Here is a 17,120-nt window from a genome sequence, read left to right on the forward strand (position 1 = left end):
GGGCCCGTCCTGTGACTTGTGAGTCAACCCCTTTTCCCAAGCCTTGTTGGCTTCCTTTGGCAAAAAAAAAGAACCAACCCCAAAAAAGTCTGATTCAGACTGCCGGGGTGTGTTTATTTGGCAGAAGAGAGGCATGAGGTTTTCCCTTTGGGTGGGGTTAGGGAAAGTCACCTGTGTTTTCCAATCATGGAAACCCCACCATCCAGCTGGGGGGAGGGGGGGGGAGAAGACGGCTTCGACCGAACCTTGGTGGGATTTAAAGAGGAAATTCTAATTTACATTGTTGGAAGAAATGTCCTTCTGGATCCAGTTCCAAGTGGGGGGGGGGGAAAGGCACTGGAAACATGGAGGCTGCTTGGAATGATGGTTTGAATGGTGGACAGGATCACACGGCTTGAGCTCCTGAATAGAAAAGGGGGATCTGATGCTTCCAGATGTTGGGTGAAGAAGAAAAAGAGAGCGAGGTGCTGAAAATCCCTGGTTTTATGCCCTCTCTGGCCTTTGATCTTGATCTTGTACTCTGATTGGTTGTTAGACTCCCGTGGGGCCATGCAGGGGCAACTCTGTGTTTTGAGTCTGAGTTTGGTTGCCTTGCTGACTGATGTAATTTTCCTTAAGGGGTGCCTTGTGATGAGTTTCTGTGGAAGGCTAATTCTACCTTTGTTATGTAGAATGGACCGGCTCAGGCCTTTTAATGGCTCATTGACAAAGGTGGGGGCTATTAAGAGTGAGTCTGTTTCCTGCCTAAAACCATGTTTCTCCATTTGTTATCCAGGGGAATATAATATTCTGCCTTTTCAAATATTTCCCAGGGTATTTCATTTTTCTAGGAGAGGGGTGGGTTTTAACTTCCTACAAACAGAGCGGCACTATGTGGGGAACGGAACATAGAAATTATTCCCGATTAAGGCAGGTTGGTCGGCCGGATAAAACAGCTTACATCTCATCGATATAATTAGTTGGAGGTATGAGCATAAGACAACAATAGGGACGTTTTCTTTACCGCCTTCATGACTCAGAGGAGGCTGTATATTTACTCAGAAAGGGAAGCAGTGCTAATCTACTTTCCTAGCCTATCGAATGAGGTGTGGCTACAGTAGTCCTCCTTAACGAATGGGCTTGTGAGTTACAAATCTCCACTTTTTATATGAGAGCTGGCGTGTTCTCTAGGCCAGTGACGGTATTTCATTATATGAAAAGTCAAAAAAAAAAAAGGGCCCAACTTTTAGCATTAGCAAAATATCTCACCTGGGTTGGAAAGTTTTCTAAAGTATTTTATTTATTAAATTTCTAGAACAGGGGTCAGCAACCTGCAGCTCTGAAGCCGCATGTGGCTCTTTTGTCCCTCTGCTGCGGCTCCCTGTCGCCAGTCGGCTCTACAATTGATAGGGCTTTCGCTTAGGACAGGTAGAGGAAAAAGGATGCCACTCTAGGAGGAGACTCTATGGTGGAGGAACCAGACTTCCAGTTGGTAGAGGAAAAAAGGACGCCGCGCTAGGAGGAGACTCTATAGTGGGGGGAACCGGACTTCCGGTCAGCTCCAGAATTGGGAGGGAGGGGCTTCTGGTTAGGACCCGTTTGGCTCCTTGAGTGTTTAAGGTTGCCAACCCCTGTTCTACACCAACAGTTTCACTTAAGGGATTCTAGGTGGCTTACAACAGCTTTATAAAATCATAAAAATACACAAAGCGTAGCTTAAAAACAAGTTGAAGCTTCGAAGTAAAAATAAACCGGGTTAAAAATGCAAGGGCTAGGAGGTTAAGAAGGAATAGGGGTGCCCGCAGGCCCCCAGACATCCCCATGGCTGCATCATATTTTGAGAGCCTCCGTGCTAATGGGCAAAACCAGATCTTCCAGAAAACCAGAATAATAACGGAGTCTTGCTTCACCTCTGGAGCGAAGATGTCCCATAGGGATGGGGCAGCAGCTGGGAATGAATTTCCTCCCCTAGATCCTGCCAGTTGACCAAGGAGATAAGGCAGCATGCCTTCCTTGGGTTGACCTATTCTTCCAAAGCACCTGAGGGCAAGACAAGAAGAAATGGATGGAAGCTGAGCAAAGAGAGATCCAGCCTAGAGTTAAGAAGAAATTTCCTGTCCGTGAGAACAGATCAATGTATTTGGGATGAGATCGTTTCTTGGGTGTCCTGTTTCCATGCCAATAAACGGCTTTAAAAGTGATAACGGACCCAAAAACAGGGGTTGAGCTGATGGAAGGAAGAAGGGAAGTGTCCTCAACCTCCTCAACACAAACAAAGAGAGTAAGCACTCGTAATCCATATCTGCCCATAGAAATCTCCAGTTACGGGCACACCATCCAAGTATCTCTTAGGCACGAGGCCAGAAATAAGGACTTTGATAGCGTGGGAAGAGCACTTATAATGGCAAGTGTTTGTGTGCACCTCCCTAAGCCAACGCGGTGGTGCTACTGAGACAAGGAAGGTGCTTGTTCTACAAAGGGAAGTTTGGGAGAATAGACCATCGAAGTGGTTACGTCAACCTCTTAAGATGGCTGGACTTCAACTCCCAGAATTCCCCAGCCAGTGCAAGCCGATGACATGCTTCACTCTGCCTGCTCTTTTGCAGAGAGACACTAGATGGCCTAAGAGGGCCACCAAAAGAATCAACTCTGCTGCCATCTAGTGGCAACCCAGATCCTTTTTAGTGTTGTTAGTTGCGAAGTCATGTCCGACCCATCGCGACCCCATGGACCATGTTCCTCCAGGCCTTCTTGTCCTCTATCATCCTCTGGAGTCCATTGAAGCTCACGCTGACTGCTTTGGTGACTCCATCCAGCCACCTCCTTCTCTGCCGCCCCCTTCTTCTTTTGCCCTCCATCGTTCCCAGCATGAGGCTCTTCTCCAGGAAGTCCTTCCTTCTCATTAGGTGGCCAAAGTCTTTGTGTTTCCTCTTCAGGATCTGGCCAGATATTTCATTACCCAACTAGGTAACATCATCAATGCTAGAAGAAAATGTGGTTTAAAGTAAAGGAGGAGGAGGATTGGTGCTGTCTAAGCTTGGTTGTATTATTTTTTTTGAGACATTTGATTACCCAATTGAAGTAACATTATCTGTGCCCAATGATCACCATCACTGTCAAAACACCATCCACCCCATCCGAGCACTGATGATGTTACCTAGTCGGGTAATGAAACGTCTGCAAGTCCACCACCAAACTTTCAAATCTGTATTTTTGTCAGGGTCTCCTTCTCGAGCAGGGGGTTGGATTAGATGACCTCCAAGGTTCCTTCCAACTCTTTTATTCTATGTAAACTCAGAGTGCATCAAGGACTGAATGAACAGGTTGCCTATATCGCCCTTGGAGACGTGTGAGATTTGATCCATTAGTGCTACTCACGGCAAAGAGTGCATGAAAAAAAAATAAGCTGTTAGGCAGGGCCCTTAAGATAATGGATTAAGTTCATTTGCTTTGGCTCTAAGCCGTAGCAAGATAACTAGGCACATATTCCTAGGCGATAAAGGACAGAAACTACACACAATTTTAGGAACTTGGAAACTGCTCATTCCCATCAGTGGCACATAGAACAGAATAGAATTAATTTTTTATTATAAACGGTTATATGCATTGACAAAGACAATACACCACACTTACAAGTAACATTAGAACTTCCCGTTCCTTCTTACAGCAGATATTTATCGGTGCATTTTTACAAACTTTTTTTTTGCCCCTCTCAATCCATCTGTGTATATTTTTACACTTATCATCCTATTATTTCTTACTGTTTTGCTCATCAGTCTATGTTTCGTTATTTGTATCAGATGGCCTTTATTGCTCTTCTACTAATAAATACCTTTTTCTACTTCTGTAAATCCTACTTTTCCTACCTTCTTATCACTAACTCCTACTACTTCTATACTACAAACTATATGTTTTAGATTCTTATTTCCTATTTCTATCATCTAGCCATTTGTACCATTTTTCCCAAATTAGATAGTAGAATTAAATTCTTTATTGGCCAAGTGTGATTGGACCCACAAGGAATTTGTCTTTGGTGCAGATGCTCTCAGTGTAAATAAAAAGACAAGATACATTCGTCACGAATCATAAGGTACAACACTTAATGATAGTCCTAGGGTACAAATAAGCAATCAGGAAACAATATCAATATAAATTGTAAGGATACAAGCAACAAATTTACAGTCCTGCAATCATAAGAGAGAGGAGATGGGTGATAGGAACGATGAGAAGACTAATAGTAATAGTTATGCAGACTTAGTGAATAGTTTGACAGTGGTGAGGGAATTATTTGTTTAGCAGAGTGATGGCGTTTGGGATATTTACAGGTCTTCGACTTACGACCGCAACAGAGCCCAAAATTGATGTTGCTAAGGGAGCCCTGTGTTAAGTGAGTTTTGCCCCATCTTACGACCATTCTTGCTTCTGCTGTTAAGTGAATCACTGCGGAGTGATTGAGGAGTTACGTACCCGGTTGTTAAGCGAACCTGACTTCCCCATTGAGTTTGCTCATCGGAAGGTCGCAAAAGGGGATTATATGACCCCGGGGACACTGCCACGGTCAAGGACTACCTACAGTATAAAAAATACTTTTTATGTATTTAATTTTATCCCACCTTTATTATTATCTATTATCTATATATATATTAAAATGGCTCTGTGTGTGTCTGTCTGTGCGTCTGTCTGTCTGTGTGTTCCAGCATAACTCTGGAATGCCTCGAACAATTTCAACCAAACTTGGTACACAGATGACTTACTCTCTGGAAACAAATACTGTGGGGGTAAAACAGCCCTAACACCCCTCAGGGTTTGTGTTCTGTTAAGATACAGCCTGTTGTGCCTTAAAGTGGCTTCTACCGTACTGCGTTAAAGTGACTTCTACTGTACAGTGCTGTGGAGTTGCCATGGTAATGGCTTCACAGTACTCCACGAGGGCTCCTTCTGGTAAGGGGGAAAATCCAACATTAGAAATCCTGTCTAATTCAGGATTAGAATAAATAAATACCTGGGCAACCCCAGGTTATCAGCTGGTTTTTAATAAACAACAATAAGAAGTCCCTACCCGTGGAAATTCACACGGTCTAGCTTTTTTCCGATGACTGTAGGGCTGCTTTCAAGCGGCAACATCTCCAGAAAAATCCAAGTATTTTTCCTCTTCACTTTTGAATAACCTCTTTTGCTAATGTCAACTTGCTCAGGCAAACCTTCTTAGGGTATCGGGCCCTTGTTTAGTTCTGGATTTACTTGTGCCTTGTTGACACAAGCCAACATTCAGTCAACCTCTGCTAATTCAGCAGGCCAAACTATGATAAGATGGAGGGGAAAAGTCAGAAGGAACTCTGTGGATTCTGGAGAGTAAATTTACTTTGGAGACCTGTCAGATGTCAGGGTTAGGGTTAGAGGTAGTGACAGATTTTATTTTCCTGGGCTCCAAGATCACCGCCGATGGGGACTGCAGCCAACAAATTAAAAGATACTTGCTCCTGGGGAGGAAAGCAATGGCAAATCTAGACAGCATACTAAAAAGCAGAGACATCACCCTGCCAACCAAAGTGCATATATGATTTTCCCCGTTGCAATGGATGGCTGTGAAGGTTGGACCATAAGGAAGGCTGAGCGCCAAAGAATGGTGGCCTTTGAACTCTGGTGCTGGAGAAGACTCCTGCAAGTTCCTTGGACTGCAAGGCCATCCAACCGGTCAATCCTGGAGGAGATCAACCCTGACTGCTCTTTAGAAGGCCAGACCCTGAAGAGGAAACTCAAAGACTTTGGCCACCTAATGAGAAGGAAGAAGGACTCCCTGGAGAAGAGCCTCATGCTGGGAACGATGGAGGGCAAAAGAAGAAGGGGAGGACAGAGAAGGAGGTGGCTGGACATAGTCACTAAAGCAGTCAGCGTGAGCTTAAATGGACTCCAGAAGATGGTAGAGGACAGGAAGGCCTGGCGGAACATGGATTTTTTAAAATTAAATTTATTTTAATAAAATGCTTTTGGAGTAAAAACATACCTAAAGATAGTTTTCTCTTTAAGATACATTCATAAATTAGTTTATTCAGCATGAAAAGGAGCTTAGTTAGGTAGCATTTAGGCTGCAATTTTGGGACTGTCGGTGACTCAACAGCAGGTTAGAAGATGAGCCGCTGCCGGATAAAGATCACGATTTAAATTCTGGCTTAAATCATGATTTAAATCAACTTGATCTAAATCAAATAACACCCTTGGCTTCGATTCTCTTCCCTGAATTCCATCATCGTTCAAGGTCAACAGAACTTAGATTTGAAGCCCTGAAGCAACCAGACCACTGCGAATTCTCCTTTTGGGCATTTATTATTGACAGGGAAATGGTGACAGAACGGCTGACATATTTGCTCCTTAGAAAAATCCAAGCGACAACATTAAGTCCGACAGGAGCTGGCAAGGCATGGAACGACTGTTTGCGTCAACAGAACTTGCTTAACCAGGCGAGCAAAGGTAGGGCAGATGTATTCAGGCAGCAGACAGAAATTTTATTGAAGACCTTTAGGCCAGAAAGTTTTAAATTGTGCCAGGGAAAAGCCGCTTTTATTTTCTAGGCTAGTGTTTCTCAACCTAGTTGAGAACTTAGGACTGAGGTCCTTAGAACTGAGGTGAAACTTCCTGACAGTGAGAACAATTAATCAGTGGAACAGCTTGCCTCCAGAAGTTGTGAATGCCCCAACACTGGAAGTCTTTAAGATGTTGGATAGCTATTTGTCTGAAACGGTATAGGGTTTCCTGGCTAGGCAGGGGGTTGGACTAGAAGACCTCCAAGATCCCTTCCAACTCTACTATTGTATTATTGTATTGTAACCTTGGCAACCCTGAAGACCTGTGGACTTCAATTCCCAGAATTCCCCAGGTGGGGAATTCTGGACATTGAATCCGCGCATCTTCAAGTTGGCCAAGGCTGGGAAACACCGATTTAAAGTCCCTGATAAGGTCAGGGGGCTTAGAAAAACAGGAGATGGTTATTAACGCGCACCGATGACATTAGCTGGTACGGTAATGAAAAGTCTACAAATAAACCACTAAGTTCAGAAAGCACCAAGGACTGCACAGATGATTGTGGATCAGGCAGAAAGCCTTGGTAGATCCACCTCACTGGAAAACCAAATCTACTTTTATTGAGATTGGCTGTAATAACAGAATCAGAGGTGCTATCCAGCAGGTTCTGACCAATTCCGGAGAACCGGTAGCGGAAATTTTGAGTAGTTCGGAGAGGCGGTAAATGCCACCTATGACTGGCACTGCCCACATCTATTCGCTGCCTCCCGAGTCCCAGCTGATTGGTGGGAGGGAAAGGGGATTTTGCAGTAACCTTCCCCTGCCACACCCACCAAGCCACGCCCACAGAACCAGTAGTAAAAAAAATAATTGAATCCCACCACTGAACAAAATATTAAAACTTGGTTTGTTAAACCTCTTTCTCCAGTAAATGAACGGGCCACTTCTGAACATTTTTTGGACATTCTGGACTTTAAAAAATGGTTTCCCTATTGTCAATAGAGCTTGCCTATCTACGTATTCCTGCTTGAGCAGGGGGTTGGACTAGAAGACCTCCAAGGTCCCTCCCAACTCTAATTCTGTTATTTATATCCTTATACACCAGTGAATTAAAAGAGGCGTCTGCCTGAGCCATTTTTGAAAATTTTGGGGGACATTCTGGACTTTAAAAAAATGGTTTCCTCATTGGCAATTGAATTTGCACGTCTCCATATTCCTGCTTGAGCAAGGGGTTGGACTAGAAGACCTCCAAGGTCCCTTCCAAGTCTTAGTCTGCTATTCATACCACTTTCCTTATTCTCTGCAAGGACAGAAGGAAGTGCCCCGATCACCACAAACCATATAAATTCCAAGATCAGTAGTCATGACAAAATTTCTCCAAGTCCCAGGGGGGGTACCGAGAGCTGTAAAAGGAAATAAGGGTGACTCCTTTCTCCTCACAGGGCCGAGTGCCAGTTGACTTAACATGCAATCCCTTTTATTGGCTTCATATCAGAAGATATTTATTCCGGTTGCACAACATTCCTCCCACATACTTTGAAAAGAATGAAAAATATATAGAGGGGGGGAATTTGAAACTTATTGCATTGAATTTCCTGGGGACTATTGGGCCCTAGTTCACTGCAAGGCGGTGTTTCTCAACCTTGGCAACTCGTAGACTTCAACTCCCAGAATTCCCCAGTCAGCATGGCTGACTGGAGAATTCTGGGAGTTGAAGTCCACAAATGGCTGGCTGGGGAATTCTGGGAGTTGAAGTCCACAAATCTTAAAATTGCCAAGGTTTGACACTCCTTGTGTAAGGGTTAAGGCATCAGGCCGGAAACTGGGAGATGGAGAGTTCTAGTTTTGCCTAGGGCACAAAAGCCAGCTGGGTGACCTCGGGCCAGCTACTCTCTCTCAGCCCTAAGAAGGAGGCAATGGCAAACCACTTCCCAAAAAACCTTGCCAAGAAAATTTCAGGGACCCGTCCAGGCAGTATCCGAGAATCGGACACATCATAGAACGGAAGGAGAGGGGGAAAAAACTTAAAGACACGGTATCGTTAAACCAGGGGCCTTAATTCAATATTAGAACTTACACCTCTCTCTGCAAGGGCCGTTTTAAAATATGTGCCTCTAAGTTTGGACTACTGCATTGCTGCAAACTTTTTTTTTTAATGGATTAATCGGTTTAGATAAGGTGTTGTAAGGGATCATAAAGAGTAGGGACTAAGACACTTGAGTTGTTGATCAGAAATGTCGACAGTTCGGCGGTTCGAATCCCTAGCACCGCGTAACGGAGTGAGCTCCCATTACTTGTCTCAGCTTCTGCCAACCTAGCAGTTCGAAAGCAGGTAAAAAAATGCAAGTAGAAAAATAGGAACCACCTTTGGTGGGAAAGTAACAGCGTTTGGCATTGAGTTATGCCAGCCACATGACCACGGAAACATCAGCGCTGGCTCTTCGGCTTTGAAACAGAGATGAGCACTGCGCCCTAGAGTCGGGAACAACTAGCACACATGTCCGAGGGGAACCTTTGCCTTTACCTTTGAAGAGTTCAAAACTGAATTTAAAACTAGCAACCTCAGACCTCCCAGATTGTTGTCAAAGGTAGCTAGCAACTATCATTTCGTGTGTGTGTGTGTGTGTCGTGTCTTAAGGAACAAAGGTGAAGTTTTCAGCGAGGGATTTCTGTTTGAACAACAAAACCTTCTCTAATACAATACTCAAAGGGCAGGAAAAACTCTTTAATCTGTAAACTGCACGTGTATATCTCAGGTTTACTTTGCTATACTAAAAATTAAGCTCCCCCTGATCCTTTTGGTTTTATAAGAAGGCCTCTGGGGCTCTACGTTAAAACCAGACTGATATAGTCAAAACTAAATAGAATATTTGAGGCTAATGCTTTGCAGCAGATCAGTTGTTCTTCTGGTTTAGAAGAAAGATACACCTCGACTTACGACCACAGCTGAGCACAAAATTTATCTTGCTAAACGGGACAGTTGCTAAGTGAATTTTGCCCCATTTTACGACCTCCCTTGCCTCTGTTGTTATGTGAATCCCTGCAGTTATGAAGTTCATAACACGGTTGTTAAGTGAATCTGGATCCCCCATTGATTTGGCTTGTCAGAAAGGTTGTAAAGGGGGATCAACCGTCATAACCGTGAGTCAGTTGTCAAATATCTGAATTTTGATCCCGGGACCATGGGGATGCCGCAGCGGTTGTAAGTGTGAAAAAGCGACCCTTTTTTCAGTGCTGTTATAACTTCAGACAGTCACTAACCAAACTGTTATAAGTTGAGGACTAACTGTAAAGTAAAACTCTATTATTTTTTAATGTTATGGGCTTAAAATCTGTATTTTGTGACCTGGAAAGGCAAGTCCTCGCATTATTTTCCCAACGTCATATTTTATTATTTCATCCTGGCGAGTGCACCAAAAAAATAAAATAAAAAAATAATTACACACCAACAGAAGAAAATGTTATATATATATATATATGTATGTATGTATGTATGTATGTATGTATGTATGTATGTATTTGCATTACAACATGGGAGGAAGGTCATTACTCCCTCTTTCTGTCCTTCGGCTCATCACAGAAGACCATGCAGGCAATATATATATTGGAATGTGCAGAGATGGATAGGCTCACGAAAGAATTAAAAGAGAAAGAAGAATCTGAATATTACTGCATATGGGATTTATGCTAGAATTGGCTAGAGAAAAAGGGAGGGGGGAAGCAGGAAAGCAAAAAAGAAAGGAAGAAAGATCAACAAATTAAAAAACAACTATAAACAAAATAAAAAGTTTTTTTAATTTTTTTTAAAAAATTGTCATCTCTACTATTTGTTGGCACTTTCAAAAATGAAGGTGCAGAGTTGATTTCTGTCCCGTTGGCTCCTTCACAATAGTGGCTTCTTGAAGTGATCCACTTGAACCAGAGGCCAAAGTCCTCAAGACCATTCGAAAGATTATTTTATGTCTTCTATGATATTTACCCAGAGGGTTATGCCAGTTTTTGCCTTCCCTGGGCTCAAGACTGAGCCAAGATCTGTGTTTACCCAGCGAATCTCAGAACAGTTGCTGAGAAATAGGATTGGCTAAGAGAAGACATCCTGTTCAGGTGTATGTGATGCAACAGTGAAATGGGGTAGGCTGTAGAGCAGGGGTGTCCAAACTTGGGAACTTTAAGACTTGTGGACTTCAACTCCCAGAATTCCCCAGCTGGCTGGGGAATTCTGGGAGTTGAAGTCCACAAGTCTTAAAGTTCCCAAGTTTGGACACCCCTGCTGTAGAGCAATGTTAGCAGTCTTCCAAGATCTCAGGGGCTGCCACAAAGAAGAGGGAAGACCACCTATTCTCCACAGCACCTGAGGGCAGGACAAGAAGCAACGGGTGGAAACTAATCAAGGAGAGAAGCAACATAGAACTAAAGAGAAATTGCCTGACAGTGAGAACAATTAATCAATGGAACAACTTGCCTCCAGAAGTTGTGAATGCTGGAAGTTTTTAAGAAGAGATTGGACACCCATTTGTCTGAAATGGTATAGGGTTTTCTGCCTAAGCAGGGGGTTGGACTAGAAGACCTCCAAGGTCCCTTCTAACTTCTAACCTCTACTCTACTCTACTCTACTCTACTCTACTCTACTACAGAACAGAACAGAATTCTATCCTATTCAGGTGTACATGAAGCAACAGTGAAATGGAGTAAAGCAATGTTAGCAGTGTTCCAAGATCTCAGGGGCTTCCACAAAGAAGAGGGAGTCAATCTATTCTCCAAACCACCAGAAGGTAGGAGAGGAAGCAATGGATAGAAACTAATCAAGGAGAGAAGCAACCTGGAACTAAGAAGAAATTTCCTGGCAGGGAGAACAATTAATCGGTGGAATTGGAAGTTGTGGGTGCTCTTCTTGAAGGTTTTCAAGAAGATGTTAGATATCCATTTGTCTAAAATGGTGTAGAGCAGGGGTGTCCAAACTTGGGAACTTTAAGACTTGTGGACTTCAACTCCCAGAATTCCCCAGTCAGCTTAAAGTTCTTAAAGTTCCCAAGTTTGGACACCCCTGGTGTAGAGTCTCCTGCCTGAACAAAGGTTTGGACTAGAAGATCTCCAACTCTGTTATTTGATATTCTAATGTTTCTTAACTTTGGCAACATGAAGATTTGTGGACTTCAACTCCCAGAATTCCCCAGCCGTGAAGATTTGTGGACTTCGTCTCCCAGAATTCCCCAGCCGTGAAGATGTGTGGACTTCAACTCCCAGAATCCCCCATGGTTGGCTGGGGAATTCTAGGAGTTGAAGTCCACACATCTTCACGTTGTCAAGATTGGGGAACAAGGTTGACAAAACATTTGACTCGTCCAGGTGTTTCAGGCCAGTAGGTGTGAGAGTTGAGTGCAATAAGGAAGAGCTTCCCTAAAATACTTTCACCCTGTTGTATTTTACATGCCCGCTGCGTAGGAGTGAGTAGTTTAAGATCAACTTTATGGTCACAGAAGGAGGAGGAAGAGTTGACGGAAATCTCCAACTCCATTCAGGCTTGCTATTTTAAGACGAATTGCAATATTAAATGCTTTCCTCCAGATTTGGAAACTATATTTCCTAAAATTATAAGGGTTTGCTAAATTAGCTTTGATGCTTTAAATTCTGGGAACTGCAGTGCTATCCTATCTGAAGCCAGACGGAATCAGATTACATTAAATCCGTTTTGCTAACTCTGTTTGTGTTTACACTCATTGCAACCTTCGCATTCTTCCTTAATTTATGTAAACTGTTTTCCTTTTAAAGCGGTTCATTTTCTTTTAAAAACATATCAGGTCGCAGATGTAACTGTGTTGTTATTTTCCTTGTGGGTTTTTTTCCCCCCTCCGTGTAAAGAATTATGTTTAAAGTAACATGATAGTTCTTTGTTTCAAAAGGACACTTTGCAAGTTTTTATTTTGATTTTAAAAAAACCACAATCACGAAATACGTATTCTGAAGTAGACGGGTAAAAAATTAACCCGAAGTCTCTTGCAACTTCCTACTGTTGGAAAGTTTTTAATCACTCTCGGATTGAGGTTCATCCTGGCTTTTTGCTAAGAATGTGAGCAAGTTGACAAACCAGATTTAAGAAATATCCTTACTCTGCGGAGTCCGCATTAATTCTGTTTTATTATTGTCCTTAAACTTAAGATTAATTGGTTAGGACAGGGGTGTCCAAACTTGGCAACTTTAAGACTTGTGGACTTCAACTCCCAGAATTCCCCAGCCAGCTTCTTCTAAAAATCTTCCAGGGCTGGAATCTGGATATCACATTTTGGGGTGATTATAATGAAAAGCAGGCCGCCAGTTTTATAAATACGTAAAATGTCAAAATGCGAAGCAATATTTTTTTTCTCTGACTCCAAAATCCTTTTTAGCAAGCTTGAAAAGCCGCTGGGTCAAAACTCTACATGTGTTTTTAAAGCGTAAATGACAGGGCTAGAAAATAGCTAGAATTTTCAGTTAATTTAAGGGAAGACCTTAACTCCATCTCTCGTTTTCTTGTTGCTCCTCAGAATGTTATGGAACAATTCAATCCAGGGCTGCGGAATTTAATTAATCTGGGGAAAAACTATGAAAAAGCCGTTAACGGTAAGTCTCCATTACACATTTAATGTGTCTATATTGTCAATTTTTTAAGCGTAGTCTTTATTGTCATTGTACAAAATAAACACAACGAAATTGGTTGATTTTTTGATTTTGCGGTTTGAAAATCTAATAGCTGCCTTGCAGTGAAATACAGGCAGTCTTCGATTTACGACCGCAATTGAGCCCAAGATTCCGGTTGCAAAGTGAGGCAGCCGTTCAGTGAGTTTTGCCCCATTTCACGACCTTTCTTGCCGTCGTTAAGGGAATCCCTGCAGTTGTTAAGTAAGTCACACGGTTGTTAAGTGAATCTGGCTTCCCCCATTTGACTTTGTTCGTCAGGAGGTCGCAAAAGTGGATCACGCAACCCCGGGACACTGCAACCGTCATAAATATGAATCAGTTGTCAATCATCTGAATTTTAATCGCGTGACCATCAAGATGCTGCATCGCCATAAGTGCAAAAAACGGTCATAAGTCCCATTGTCCAGTGCCGTTGTATTTGTATTGTATTTATTAGTTTGTCAAACATGTACAAGATAACAGGTATAAATATAAACATCGCCACGATGTAAAAAAGATGTGGAGACTCTACAAAGAGTGCAGAGAAGAGCAACAAAGATGATGAGGGGACTGGAGACTAAAACATATGAAGAACGGTTGCAGGAACTGGGCATGTCTAGTTTAATGAAAAGAAGGACTAGGGGAGACATGATAGCATTGTTCCAATATCTCAGGGGCTGCCACAAAGAAGAGGGAGTCAAGCTATTCTCCAAGGCACCTGAAGGCAGAACAAGAAGCAATGGGTGGAAACTAATCAAGGAGAGAAGCAACTAAGAAGATGTTGGATAGCCATTTGTCTGAAACGGTATAGGGTTTCCTGCCTAGGCAGGGGGTTGGACTAGAAGACCTCCAAGATCGGCAGTTCAGAGGTTCGAATCCCTGGCTCCGCGTAACAGAGTGAGCTCCCGTGACTTGTCCCAGCTTCTGCCAACCTAGCAATTCGAAATCACATAAAAAATGCAAGTAGAAAAAACAGGAACCACCTTTGGTGGGACGGTAACAGCGTTCTGTGCTCCTTTGGCGTTGAGTCATGCCGGCCACATGACTACGGAGACGTCTTTGGACAGAGCTGGCTCTTCGGCTATGAAGCGGGGGTGAGCACCGCCCCCTAGAGTCGGGAACGAGTAGCACATATGTGCGAGGGGAACCTTCATCCAAAATGCCTGCAGAAATCAGTCATTTGGGGTAAACGCTTAAGAATGTTTTTCCAAACGAGGAACGCAAATGGTTATATTTGAAGATAGAAAGCTCAACCATCTTTGCGGGTTCCTCATTCTGACCATAAATATTTGGTCTACTCTCTGCCATCATCCCTTAAAGTTTTATGAGGCTTGCAAAAAAAAAGAAAAAAGAAATCAACTTGGTCACTCGAAAAAAACATCCAGGTGACCAGGTATGAAATATTGGCAAAAGCTATTCCCCTCCCTCCTGTATTATAGGAAAATCTTGACGCATCAGCAGCTTAACGTATTTTATGGGCTGCAGAGTTGGGTGAGCTCCGTTGCAAAGGGATAACAACACGCTGACCTCAAGATGAGTCATTGCTGATCTTATGGAGATCTTATTTATTTATTGTCAGGGATCCAAAGTTGTTCCGCAGTAGCTTTAAAATAAAGAAAAGCAAACCACAGCTGCCCGCTTCCCCCAAAATTAAAACAGTAGCCACCCACGTGGAGTAGATGTCTGAGAAAGTCCAAGAGCCACCCTTCTCATGCAAACTGGACCCGCTGCTACGGCAGAGAATTTCACTGGGCCTTTATTGATGTTCTTTTTTTTTAATCCCCAGGCTCCGGAGGCTTTTCCCCAAGCTCCGGAGGCTTTTCCCGAGCCTCCGGGAGAACGAAAACAGCCTCCTCCGGGCTCCAAGGCTCTCCGGAACCTGGAAACAAGCCCATTTTCGGATTCCTGGAAGCCTCGATTTTTGCCCTCTCAGAGCTCCACGCAGCCCCTGCACTTGCTTGGCATCCAAAATGGGCCGTGTGGAGACTCCTGGGAGGGGCTGGGCGGTTCCGGTGGTTCCTTGCAACTACCATTTCGCCCAAACTGGTGCGAACCGGCTGAATCCCACCACTGGGTTGGGCTGAGAGAATCAGTGGCTCGAAGTAACCCAGCTGACTTTCATATGTACGGTTGGAACAGTCTCCTGGTCATTGTCCCAAAGTCATCCAGTCAGCTTTCATAACTAAAGTGGTTCTAGAACTCACCATCACCTAGTGATTAGCCCAAAGTCACCCAGCCAGCTTTCATGCCTAAGGCAGGACTAGAACTTACCATCTCCTGGTGATTCGCCCAAAGTTGCCAAGCTGGTTTTCATGCCTAAGGCAGGACTAGAACTCACTGTCTCCTGGTGATTGGCCCAAAGTCACCCAGCCAGCTTCCATGCCTAAGGCAGGACAAGAACTCACTGTCTCCTGGTGATTGGCTCAGTCACCCAGCCTTCATTCATGCCTAAGGCAGGACTAGAACTCACTGTCTCCTGGTGATTGGCCCAAAGTCACCCAGCCAGCTTCCATGCCTAAGGCAGGACAAGAACTCACTGTCTCCTGGTGATTGGCTCAAAGTCACCCAGCCTTCATTCATGCCTAAGGCAGGACTAGAACTCACTGTCTCCTGGTGATTGGCCCAAAGTCACCCAGCCAGCTTCCATGCCTAAGGCAGGACAAGAACTCACTGTCTCCTGGTGATTGGCTCAAAGTCACCCAGCCTTCATTCATGCCTAAGGCAGGACTAGAACTCACTGTCTCCTGGTGATTGGCCCAAAGTCACCCAGCCAGCTTCCATGCCTAAGGCAGGACAAGAACTCACTGTCTCCTGGTGATTGGCTCAAAGTCACCCAGCCTTCATTCATGCCTAAGGCAGGACTAGAACTCACTGTCTCCTGGTGATTGGCTCAAAGTTACCTAGCTGGTTTTTTATGCCTAAAGTGGTACTCAAACTCACCGTCTCCTGGTGATTGGCCCAAAGTCACCCAGCCAGCTTCCATGCCTAAGGCAGGACTAGAACTCACTGTCTCCTGGTTTCTCCGCCAGCGTCTTAACCGCTTGACTAGATCGCTATACTTTTGCTGTTTTGACTTGTTTTGAAGCTTATTTCTCCTCTGCCAACGAAAGCAAGCGTTAGATCCAACAGTTAGATTCCAATTTCTCTTTTTATTGTGTCAGTGCTGGGGTCTCACTTGCAATTCATTTGCTCCACAAGGGGCTGCAGGAGACAGGAGAAAGGGGGGCCGGAAAGAGAAAGAGAGATCCCATTTGCTGGCTGATCACTGAAGTTAGCCCACTTTGGCATCATTTCGAAAGACGGTCTATTCTTAGAGACGGTGGTCTTGTTTGGGATGCACATAATTTTAGTTTGTTTTTTTTCTTCCTCGTGGTGTAATTTCAGGACTTTGAAGGCAACTTGTCAGATGTAATACATGTGGCTTTGCTCCAGTCCGCCTGCAAGACATATTTTTCCACTCAAAACAGCTTTTTGGGGAAAAGTAGCAAATTAAAACACGATGGAGAGGGATGAAAGAACCATTTGCATCCATTAATTTAACCCTGGGCTTTGTTTAAGGAAAGCCCTGCCAATGGCATCATTTCAATATAATGCAGGGTATTTATGCAACCTATGCAAATAAATTATTTGTATGCCTTCGGCTGTTTGGCAAGACGCCCACTGTCGCCTGAGCGGTCTCGACTGGCATCCTCAACTTATGACCGCCATTGTAACGGTCATAAAGCAAATCATCATGTGACCGGGCCCAATTTTATGGCCATTTTAACACCTGTAGTTTTTAATCAGTACAGTCGCAAAACAAATCACGTGACCTTAACCCAGGGGTGTCCAAACTTGAGAACTTTAAGACTTGTGGACTTCAACTCCCAGAATTCCCCAGCCAGCCATGGCTGGCTGGGGAATTCTGGGAATTGAAGTCCACAAGTCTTAAAGTTCTCAAGTTTGGACACCCCTGCCTTAACCGAATC

At 43.8% G+C, this 17,120-nt stretch overlaps 1 protein-coding gene across 2 annotated transcripts in view; it reads left to right on the forward strand.

Moving 5' to 3' along the window:
* Positions 1-17,120, forward strand: part of BAIAP2L1 (BAR/IMD domain containing adaptor protein 2 like 1) — a 49,277-nt gene that overhangs the window by 4,363 nt on the left and 27,794 nt on the right. Inside the window, exons 1-2 of one of the 2 annotated variants that reach the window (XM_081965712.1) lie at positions 10,786-11,023; positions 13,020-13,095. In XM_081965712.1, coding sequence (XP_081821838.1) covers positions 10,976-11,023; positions 13,020-13,095 — 124 coding nt within the window. In that variant the 5' untranslated portion in view covers positions 10,786-10,975. Of the gene's footprint in view, positions 1-10,785; positions 11,024-13,019; positions 13,096-17,120 lie in introns of those variants that run through there. The other variant, XM_081965711.1, reaches the window with a different exon arrangement.

Source organism: Natrix helvetica (genome assembly GCF_964273705.1).
Source record: "Natrix helvetica genome assembly, chromosome: 13".
NCBI lineage: Eukaryota > Metazoa > Chordata > Lepidosauria > Squamata > Natricidae > Natrix > Natrix helvetica.